Here is a 12,031-nt window from a genome sequence, read left to right as displayed (position 1 = left end):
CATGTAAGTCTTTAATCCATCTTGAATTAATTTTTGTATAAGGTGTAAGGAAGGGATCCAGTTTCAGCTTTCTACATATGGCTAGCCAGTTTTCCCAGCACCATTTATTAAATAGGGAATCCTTTCCCCATTTCTTGTTTTTGTCAGGTTTGTCAAAGATCAGATAGTTGTAGATATGCGGCATCATTTCTGAGGGCTCTGTTCTGTTCCATTGATCTATATCTCTGTTGTGGTACCAGTACCATGCTGTTTTGGTTACTGTAGCCTTGTAGTATAGTTTGAAGTCAGGTAGCGTGATGCCTCCAGCTTTGTTCTTTTGGCTTAGGATTGACTTGGCGATGTGGGCTCTTTTTTGGTTCCATATGAACTTTAAAGTAGTTTTTTCCAATTCTGTGAAGAAAGTCATTGGTAGCTTGATGGGGATGGCATTGAATCTATAAATTACTTTGGGCAGTATGGCCATTTTCACAGAAAAATGTGGCACATATACACCATGGAATACTATGCAGCCATAAAAAATGATGAGTTCGTGTCCTTTGTAGGGACATGGATGAAACTGGAAAACATCATTCTCAGTAAACTATCGCAAGGACAAAAAACCAAACACCACGTGTTCTCACTCATAGATGGGAATTGAACAATGCGAACTCATGGACACAGGAAGGGGAACATCACATTCCAGGGACTGTTGTGGGGTGGGGGGAGGGGGGAGGGACAGCATTAGGAGATATACCTAATGCTAAATGACGAGTTAATGGGTGCAGGAAATCAACATGGCACATGGATACATATGTAACAAACCTGCACATTGTGCACATGTACCCTAAAACCTAAAGTATAATAAAAAAAAAAGACTTAAATGTATTAATTTCAAACAGAGCAGACTTCAGTGCAAGGAAAGTTATCAAGTCTAGAGTTAATAAATAGTACTAAAATGATCAATTCCCCAAGAAGACATAATCATTAATGTGTATGTACCTAGTAAAATGTCAAAATACATGAGACAGAAACTGAAAGAACTATGAGGGAGATATATAAATGCACCCCTCTGTTAGTAATGGATGGGAGCAAATCACAGTCCTCAAAGAGACAATCTCAAACTCCATAATCCTGACTGTTGAAACCCTAGAGGATCAAAATCCTTAAATGAAGTCTAGAAAATTATAATCCTGAAAGATCAAAATCCCAAAAATATAATTCTGGAAAAAATAACTTAAAAATTTTAAAGAAGATATTTATTTACATTTTAAAGGAGATTTTTTTAAGAAACATAAAAACATGACAGAACACATTATAGGCCAGTTTATGCAGTAAAATAGGCAATAATATACATATTTTTGCAAATATAAACACTCGAGTATACTAATGATGACAAGTTGTGTTCAGAAAGAAATAGGTCAAAAAGCAAAATGTATAAACCCATGTCACTATGGTTGGTAATTTTGTGTACAACAAAATTTATAACTTCTGTCATATGAAATATTGTAATGGACAACCTAAGTATTTTGGCAAGATCAAGCAAAAACCCTGGGGGGTGACATATTGCATCATTATACCAGTCATCCAAGGAGCTATGACCTCAAGAAATGTTATCTCTCACAAATGCGGATGTGCAAAAGGACCTCTTGTAATTTACTGAGGAAGTTTCAGTGTTTTTATGTACACTTATAATGCTTAAACATAAAGTCAATGTTGTTATAATGCACTTTCACAAACTCAAATTTGCAAAAAATGCATAAAATAAATTAGAACTATTTAAAAGTCTTTACACAATTTATTCCTCCATTATTGGGAATGAAGATGAAATACACAGTATAGTGGTTGTAAAAAATAATGCTGACAATATAAAATAGTGGAAAAAACTAAAACAAGAAAAACAAAGGAGAAAAAATGCAAAAAAACTAAAAAGAATATTTGACATATGAAAAAGTGCATTACAGGACTAAGTTGTGGGCAGTTGCCCAGAGGTAGTCCATAAAAGCTGGCCAACTTTCATTATCGTTAACTATTTTTTGAAGTCTTGCATCGTGATGAATAGCTGCTTTTGTTCTTTTAGAGCATGGCTCTCCTTGGAGACTATGTTCACATTCATAGTCTACATGGCATTGGTCTTTTTGAAATTCTTCTCTGATTCTATATACTTTGACATGAGAATTCCCAATTAAATGTTTCTATTTTCTGTGGCATGCTTCTTTGTTGTTCCAGTTATGCTAAAATCCATTCTGTATGCACTCATATGCTGACCATGAATTTCTCAGCAACAATACTGGTGACTGAACAGCAATTCCATTGCCCAAATGTCTTCTAATCTACTGTGCTTATAATTATTTTCAAACTAGTCAACTTTGCTGGCTTCTTCAGAAAAATGTGTCTTTAATTCATTAAAAACTTCTGGGATTTCATCAGCTGGGAGAAATGCCAATGCAGACAAATGACATATTTTTAAACAAAAGTTTTTGTTGGGTCTGTATCATGTGGCCAGTCCACTCATCTGAGTTTTCCACCAAATGCAAATGAAGACAATACCAAGGTAATAATTTTGTCTAACATGATGCAACTATCAGGATGCAACTATCCTGCATACATCTGAACATGCACTGATCTCTTCCCCAGAATTCAGGTTTTCATAATTCAGAATTTTAATATATTAAGATTGTGATTTTTGGGATTTTAGACATTAGCTATCTTAGACGTTGGAGATTGTGATCTTTTGGCATTTCAACATTTGAAATTACAGTGTTTGGGATTTTTGTCTTTCAGGATTATAATCGAAATCTATAATGGACAGTTCCAGCAGGCAGAAAATTAGTAGGAATACAGTTGAACTGAATAGCACCGTGAATCAACTGGACCTAACTGAAATGTACAGATTACTTCATCTAGCAATAGGAGAACACACATTTTTTAAGTTCACATAAAACATTCAACAATGTAGACCATATTCAGAGCCACAAAACATACCTTACCAAATGTAAAAGAATAGAAATTATACAAAGTATGCTCTCATGCCACAGTGGAATTAAGCTAGTTATCAATAACAGAAAGACATCAGGAAAATCCCAATAATCGGAAATTTTAACAAAACGTATCTTAAAAAAATGCCTGGGTCAAAGAAATCTCAAGAGATATTTACAATATTGTTAAAATAAAAATACGAGTTACATAAAAACTTGTGTGATGAAATAAAGCAGTGCTTAAAGAGAAACTTATAGCATTGAATGCATACATTAGAAAAGAAGAAAGAAAATCAAGAATCTAGTCTTCCACATAAGTTTCCATTTCGAGAAACTAAAAAGGAAAAGCAAATTAGTGCTAAGAACAAAAAAAAGGCAATAATGAACATCAGAGCAAAAATCAATGAAATTGAAAACAGAAAAATCAATAGACAAAATCAGTACAATTGATAGCCCTTTAGCCAGGTTAAGAAACAAAGAAAGAAGACATAAATTACTAATACAGAGTTGAAGGAGTGGCTACTATTATTGATCCCATGGTCATTAACAGGATAATAAAGGAATATTTTGAACAATTCTATGCTTACAAATATGATGAACTAGATAATGTAGAACTATTCTTTGAAAGGCACAATCCATGAAAATTCACAAAAGGTGAAATAGATAATCTGAATTAGCTGATATCTATTAAAGAAATTGAATCAAGAATTAATAACTTTCCCAAACAAAAAGTACAAGGCCCTTATGGGTTCACTGGTGAATTCTAAACATTTAGGGAAGAAATTATACCAATTCTACACAATCTGTTCCAAGAAATGAAAGCAGACTGAATATTCCCCAACTAATTCTAGGAGGCCAATATTACCTTAATACCAAAACTGGACAAACACATTGCAAGTAGGGAAAACTACAGAGCAATACCACTCAAGAACATATGTGCAAATGTCCTCAACAAAATATTACCAAATAGAGTTTTGTAATGTATACTGACCATAATACTGATATTACAATGATCATAATGCATTATGATCAAGTGGGATTTATTCTGTTATGCAAGGTTGAGTCAACATTCAAAAATCAATTAATGTAATCCATCAAATAAACAGGTAAAAGAAGAAAAATCTATAATCACATCAATTGATGCAAAGAGAGGATTTGACAAATTTTAACACACGTTCATTATAAAGAAAATCTCTAAGCAAAGTAAGGATAGAGTAGAACTTTCTCAACTTTTTAAAGAAGATCTACAAATAACCTATAGGCAACATACATCATACTAAGAAATGAATGCTTTTACACTAAAATCAGGAACATGGCAAGTGTGTCTCTTTTACCACTTCTATTCAACATTGTATGGTAAGGCCTTGCTAATGCAGTAAGAAAAGAAAAGGAAATAAAAAGTATACAGATTGGGGAAGAAGAAATGAAATTGCTTTTCTTCACAGATGACATGATTATTCATGTAGAAAATCCCCCGAAATTAACAAAAATACTTCTGAAATTAATAAATTATATAGCAAGGATGTGTTGTAGGATATAAGGTTAACATACAAATTGCTTTCTTACTACACTAGAAATGAGAAATTGGAATTTGAAATTAAAAAATATTATTCCATTTACATTAGCACTAAAAAATAAGTACTTAGGTATACATCTAATAAAATATGTACAAGATCTATATAAGGGGAACTGAAAAACTTTGATGAAAGAAATCAAAGAAGATCTAAATAATGGAGAGCTATTCCATGTACATAGGAAGACTCACTTATTGTCAAGATTTCGGGTACTTCTAAATTTACCTATAGGTTCAATACAACCCCAGTCAAATTTTAGCAAGTTATTTATGTATATGACAAACTGATTTTACAGTTTATATGGAAAGACAAAAGACCAAGAGTAGCCACACAATGTTGAAAAAGAGGAATAAAGATGAATGACTGACATTATCTGATGTAGTTTGGTTGTGTTCCCACCCAAAATCTCACCTTGAATTATAAATAATCCCCATCTGTCAAAGGAGAGACCAGGTGGCAGTAATTGAATAATGGGGGCGGTTTCCTCCATGCTGTTCTTGTGATAATGAGTGGATTCTCATGAGATCTGATGGTTTTATAAGTGTTTGGTAGTTCCTCCTGCCTTCATTCTCCTTCCTGCTGCCTGTGAAGAAGTGCCTTGCTTCCCTTTTGCCTTCTGCCATGTTAGTAAGTTTCCTGAGGCCTCCTTAGCCATGCTGAGCTGCGAATTAATTGAACTTCTCTTATAAATTGCCCAATCTCGGGCAGTTCTTCATAGCAGTGTGAAAATGGACTAACATGCTATCCAACTTCAAACCTTTTTATAAAGCTGCAGTAATTACAGCTGTGTCATATTGGCCAAAGAATAGATAAATAGATCAAAAGAATAGAACAGAGAGCCCCTAAAAACTTCCAAACAATTATAGTCAACTGATCTTAGACAAAGGAGCAGTGGAAATTTAATGGAAAAAAGCTAATATTTTCAGTAAATGATTCTGGGATAACTGAACATGCAAAAATACAAAAAAACAAACAAAAGCCCCAAACCTGAACAGAGATATTACATTTTATGCAGTTAACTCAGATGGATCATAGACTTACATGTTAAGCGCAAAATTATAAAACCCCTAGAGGAAAACAGAAGACTTTATAGGTGACTTTGTGATTGGCAATGCCTTTTTGGATTAAAAGAATAATCCATCAAAAAACAAATTGATAAGTTGAACTTCATTAAAACTGAAGTTTAAAAAAATGAAAAGATAAGCCATAGACTAGAAGAAATATTTACAAAACAAATATAAAAAAATAACTTGTAGAAAATATACAAGTAACTCTTAATACTCAACAACGAGCAAAAAAAGCATTAAAAAAGTGGACAAAATATGTGAAGAGACACCTCACCAAAGAAGATATACAGATGGCAAGAAAGCACATGGAAATATTCTCAACATCATCTGTCAACAGAAAATCGCATATTCAAATGAGAATGAAATACCCTTGTACACCTGTTAAAATGGTAAAAATTTAAAACGCTGACAAAACTAAATACTGGTAAGGATGTGGAGCAACAGGAACTCTCCTTCATTGCAAGTGGGAATACAAATGGTACAGCCACTATGGTAGACAGTTTGGAAATTTCCTATAAAACTAAGTGCATACTTCTCACATAATCCAGCATATTGCTTTCCTTGGTATTTACCCAAATGAGTTAAAAACTTATGCTAACCCAAAACCTATATACAAATGTTTATAGCATCTGTATTCATAATTATTAAACCTCAGAAGTTTCTAAGATGTATTTCAATAGGTGAATGGAAAAACAAACTATGGTATTGATAGAGTTTGGATATTGTTCTTTCTAAGTCTCATTTTAAAATGGAGTCCCCAGTGTTGGAGGTGGGGAGTGGTAGGAAATCATTGAATCATGAGGCAGATTTCTCATGAATAGCTTAGTGCCATCTCCTTGGTGCTGTCCTCATGATAATGAGATAGTTCTCACAAGACCTGGTGTTTAAAAGTGTGTGACATCTCCACGCTCTTGCTCCCACTCTCATCATTAAGATGTCTGCTCACCCTTCACCTTCCGCCATGATTGTAAGCCTCCTGAGGCTCTCACCAGAAGCAGACGCCAGCACCTCTCTTCTTGTGCTGTCTGCAGAACTATGAGCCAATCAAACGTCTTTTCTTTATAAATTACCCAGCCTCAGGAATTTCTTTATAGCAATGCAAGAACAGCCTAATACAGGCATATTCAGATAACGGAATATTCCGTGATAAAAAGTAGTGAGTTACCATGCCACAAAAAGACATGGAAGAACCTTAGTTAGTATAGCATGTCTATACTAACTCAGAAAGGAGCCATTCTTAAAAGGGCTTTATACTGTATGATCTCAACTAAATAATTTAGAAAAGGCAAAACTATCGAGCTACTAAAAAGATTACTGGTTCCAGGAGTTTTGGAGGGAGGACGAGATAAATAGGTAGAGCACAGGGGATTTTTAGGGCAGTGAAACTATTCTATATGCTGTAATATTGGATACATGACATTATACATTTGTTAAAACCTTTAGAATGTACAACACAAACAGTGGACCCTAATGTAAGCTATGAGCTATATTTAATGTTAATGTACAAATATTGACCAACCAGTTGTAATAACTGTACCACACATAAGGCATGATATTAATTATAGGGGACACAATTTGTGTAGAGAGGGTTTAGAGGGTATATGTAACTCTTAGCACTTAATTTTTCTGTAAACTTAAAATTACACTAAAAATAAAAAGATAAAAATAAAATTACACTAAAAATTAATGGATTAATTAAATCTATTAATTTGTTAATAGATAAAAGGAAATTAGTAGATAAAAGAAAATTAATAGATAAAAGGAAATTAATAGATAAAAGGAAATTGAGACAATAGAACACCAAATTAAATCTCAGTTATTACTACTGAAGTTTATAATAAAGAGAATACTTTAAAAAATAAATGCTTTAGCTGATGACTGTAGAAAAGCCACCTTTACTGATTGTACCATCATTAGCGTAATGAGTGTTGCTCAATCTTGTTTTACAAATCCAAAGAACTTTTTACCAACATGAAAGGTAGACGATATTGGTTATATCAGAGTTGTTTCATATCTCTCGGTGTCATCACAACCCACCTTAAAATAAATTGAATATTACCCAAGATCCCCTACAGGTGACTCAATCTTGCCATATTGGTAATTACCATATCCCATGAATAAATGTAAAATTAGAGCCATGCTTAGAACTCTTGCCTTCCAGACCATTTAAACAATTTCAAATGGATTTCATTCAGTTGGTCATACCATACAGCTTGAAATATACTTTAGAATTGTCTATCTGTGTTCTATCTATCTATCTATCTATCTATCTATCTATCTATCTATCATCTATCTATCTATCTGTCTGTCTATTTCCTTCCTTCCTTCCTCCCTTCCTTCCTTCTCTCCTTTTCTCTCTTTCCTTCCCTCCCTTTCTCCCTCCCTCCCTCTCTCCCTCTCTCTCTCTTTCTTTCTTTTTTCTTTCTCTCTCTTTCTTTTTCTTTCTTCTCATTGAAGTTTTCCACAATGTTTTCTTGTTTACTTTTCTGAATTATTCCCAAAAGGAATTTATAATTTCTCAGTCATTTATTTCATTGTCCTCATAATCAGTGAAGTAGAAACACATTGCTCTACATTACCGTTTGTTAAAGTTCTGGTTTCTCTCGGAACTTTTTTCTCTTAATATTGATTTTAATCTACCGTTTTTAGCTGCCACCAGGTAATGATAGGAGTTACATATGTCCTGATTGATCAGTGAAGAGCAATGTGTTGATGTAACTTTCTGTTGGATATTATACTCATTTCCTGGGTGATGGGTTCAATCACACACCGAATTTCAGCATCACATGATATAACCATGTAACAAACCTGCACATGTACCCCCTGAATCTAAAACAAAAGTTGAAATTATAAAATAATAAGTATTTTATCTCCATGTCATCCTATTTCTGATTTTTTAGAAGATGTCATTATTTTAAACAAAAAATTAGATATTCTAATATAGCTATTCTGTATCCTAACAAGGCTACTTAATATAAGAAGGTGGGCACACCCAGGAAATTTGTTCCCATTTTCAGCGCCAAAATCTAGGTAATTTTCATTCTTAAAAGAAGCCTCTTCTTGTGGACTTTTTCTGAGTTGTATTGTGCAAGCAAACCACATCTCATAAAGGTAGATCAACTGAAACAAAATTCTCCCCTCATTCACATGATCCTCTTTTTCTGCAGTGCTCTGTAGAAGGCACCCTTCACCTGATTATTCCGCAGGCTGTAGATGAGGGGGTTCAGCAATGGATTCAAAAGGCTGTAAAACAGGGTGAGGATTTTCTGCTGCTCCTGTCCTTGACTGTTGTCTGGGACCAGGTATGCTGTTGTGTGAGGGCTATAAAGGGCAAGTTGATTTTAAAATTGGCTGAGGAGCACCAAGAAAAAAAATGGAAACAATTATACATTAGTATACAACACTTTAAATTTCAGGAATAAAAAGGAAGCAAGATAGGTTAATACTTTCTGAGATTAGTGAAAGTAACATAACTTGTCCTCTGAATATCAGAGGACAGCTTTAGAAATGTTCTCTTTATGTTCAGCTTTAGAAATCCCTGCCCTATCAGTCTAGTGATTCCTTTCTTTACATAGTAAAGATTTCTACAGTATAAGAGCTCCAGGCCCGGCTCGGTGGCTCACGCTTGTAATCCCAGCACTTTGGGAGGATGAGGCGGGCAGATCACGAGGTCAGGAGACGGAGACCATCTCGGCCAACATGGTGAAACCCTGTCTCTAGTAAAAATACAAAAATTAGCTGGGTATGGTGGCGGGCACCTGTAATCCCAGCTATTCGGGAGGCTGAGGCAGGAGAATCACTTGAACCTGGGAGGCAGAGGTTGCAGTGAGCCAAGATTGTGCCACTGCACTCCAGCCAGGTGACAGAGCAAGACCCCATCTCAAAAAACTCTAACATATCCTGAGGTTCTGATATCAGTAATTTTTCCTTCTATGTTCTCTTCCAGGCAAAATTATTATCAGCTATCAGCTTAGGGTTAAGAATTACATTTCTGGGTATTCCAGGCTAACATGAGAATGGCTGTCTCAAAATATAATTAAAACTAGGACTTTTTCAATATCAAGATATAAGATGCTTTTAATAAAATGGTTGCTAAATTATAAAACAATTAAAAATCTAAGATCTTGTTAAATTCACTCTTAAAAATTAATCTGTACAAGATATCTCCGTGCTTGTTTTCACTGGACTGCTGAGCTCCAATTAGAATATTGAGTTGCAAGCTTTTATCCTAAGATCTCAGGCTCAAATTAGTGATGGAGTATGAGGAGCCTGCTCTTAATTCTTGTGTGACGGAGAAACCATGAATATTTACAGTCCACTGGCTATTGAGTCATGGCATATTTTAGAAAGTGTCAAAGGAGGAAAAGCCTCATTCTCAGGTAAGTACAAAGTGATCATAGGGATTTGACCACAAGACATGTCTAATCACATGCTCCCTGAGGCCCCACCCAGTGAGGGTCTCTAAAGTGGGATCAGCTGGAACTACACTAGTTTTAAGATCTAGAACAAGCGTTCACAAACTACTGTCCCTGGGCACCATTCCAGCAGCCACCTGTTTTTACAAATAAAGTTTTATTGGAACGCAGGCACACCCATTTGTTTACACATTGTCTATGGTTGCTTTTGCCAGAGTTGAATTGTTTTGACACAGAAGATGGCCCTCAAAGCCTTAAGCATTAACCTGTGTATCTTCACAGGAAGAATCACTAATTATTGATCTTGAGGATGTGTACTATGCTCCTGTTAACTCAATCTGACTTGGCTACTATTGGCACAAACTCTGCTAGTATCGACCATTTCCAATATTAGAAATAGATTTCCAATAACCTCAATAATAAATAAGCCATTAAAAATTTCAGACATTTTAGTGGGTATAGAATCGTATCTCACGGTGGTTTTAATTTACAATTCCTTGCTTACTAATGGTGGAAAGCAGCATTTGTATGTTTATCAGCCCCTTGTATTTTCTGTAAGAGTATCTGTTCATATGTTCTGCTAATTTTATAAAATTCGGTTGTTTATATTTTTGATTATTGATTTAAAGGAGTTCTTTCTATGTACTGTATAAACAATAGTTCCATTTCTGGGTACATGTGGTTTCCATAGGATCACTTGGTTTGTGGCTTGCATTTCTTCTTTCTTAATGGTGACTTTGATGAGCACAATGATTAATGTGAAGAGGTCCTATATTTACCAAACTTAAAAATTTTACATCTAGGGATTTTTGTGTCTTCTTTATGAATTTATGTCTATCCAGGATTATAAATGCATTTACCTATCTTTTCTAAAAGATTTGTATCTTCAGTTTATATGTATAGGTCTATAGTATTCCATTTTAAGGTAACATTTATTCTAGCAGAAGACAAAAAAAAAAAAGCCACCTTCCATATTTTGCAGGGAGCAAGGCTCCCTCCCCATGGTTCACTTTGAGATGTCTCACGTCAGCCTCTCCTTCCTCAGTGCCCTCCTCAGGGCGCCCTTGACCTCTGCATTCCTTAGGCTATATATCAGGGGGTTCAGCATTGGCTTGAAAAAGCTGTAAAACAGGGAAAGGACCTTCTGCTGCTCCTCAGGATGGCGGGATTTGGGGGCCATGTACATGACAATGGCGCTGCCAAAGAAGATTCCCACCACGCAGAGGTGGGAGGAGCAGGTGGAGAAGGCCTTTCTGCGGCCCTCCCCTGACTGGATCCTCAAGATGGCCGCCAGGATGCGCGAGTAGGAGACCAGCACCAGGCAGAGCGGCCCCACCAGGAAGAACACGCAGGCTGCAAAGATGACCACCTGGTTGAGCCAGGTATCGGCACAGGCCAACTTGAGGACAGACAGGATTTCACAGAAGAAGTGGTTGATTTCATGAGGCCCACAGAAGGGCAGCCCCAGGATGAGAACTAAATGGACCAGAGCCAGGAGGAAGCTGAACACCCAGGAAGCCACAGCCAGGACAGTGCACACTCTCCAGCTCGTGAGGACATTGTAACGTAAGGGGTGGCAGATGGCCGCATAGCGATCATAGGACATCACCACCAAAATCAGACACTCTATGTGAGCAAAAGCCAAATACAAGAATGTCTGCATTATGCATGGCAAAAAGGAGATGGTTGTTTTCTTGTTCATAAGATTTGTCAGCATCTTGGGGACATTGTTGGAAGCATAGGATATGTCAACAATGGCCAGGTGTGAGAGGAAGAAGTACATGGGTGTGTGAAGCTTACAGTCCAGGCAGATAATCCCAAAGATGACCCCATTCCCCAGCAGGGTAAGTGTATAGAAGACAGAGAAAAGTCCACAGAGGAGAATCTCCAGTGCTGGACCAACCTGGAATCCCAGCAAGGTGATGTCTGTGATCCATGTCTTGTTGCCTTCCATGCTCTTGTGGCAGAGAAAGACAAGTCCTCATCTAGGACAGGAAGGTCAGAGCTGTGGGCCAGTCAAA

At 36.1% G+C, this 12,031-nt stretch overlaps 1 protein-coding gene across 1 annotated transcript; it reads right to left on the bottom strand.

Annotated features, from left to right (window-relative positions):
- Nucleotides 1–10,935: 10,935 nt before the first annotated feature.
- LOC100591449 (olfactory receptor 2A14) lies at nt 10,936–12,031 on the bottom strand. Its single transcript, XM_012512171.2, has one exon. It carries the CDS (start codon nt 11,962–11,964, stop codon nt 11,032–11,034), a length of 933 nt encoding a protein of 310 aa, XP_012367625.2. The 5' UTR covers nt 11,965–12,031; the 3' UTR covers nt 10,936–11,031.

This window comes from Nomascus leucogenys, chromosome 13, assembly GCF_006542625.1.
Source record: "Nomascus leucogenys isolate Asia chromosome 13, Asia_NLE_v1, whole genome shotgun sequence".
Classification (NCBI taxonomy): Eukaryota; Metazoa; Chordata; class Mammalia; order Primates; family Hylobatidae; genus Nomascus; species Nomascus leucogenys.
The sequence above is the reverse complement of the archived record's forward strand: the minus strand, read 5'-3'. Positions and strand labels throughout refer to the sequence as shown.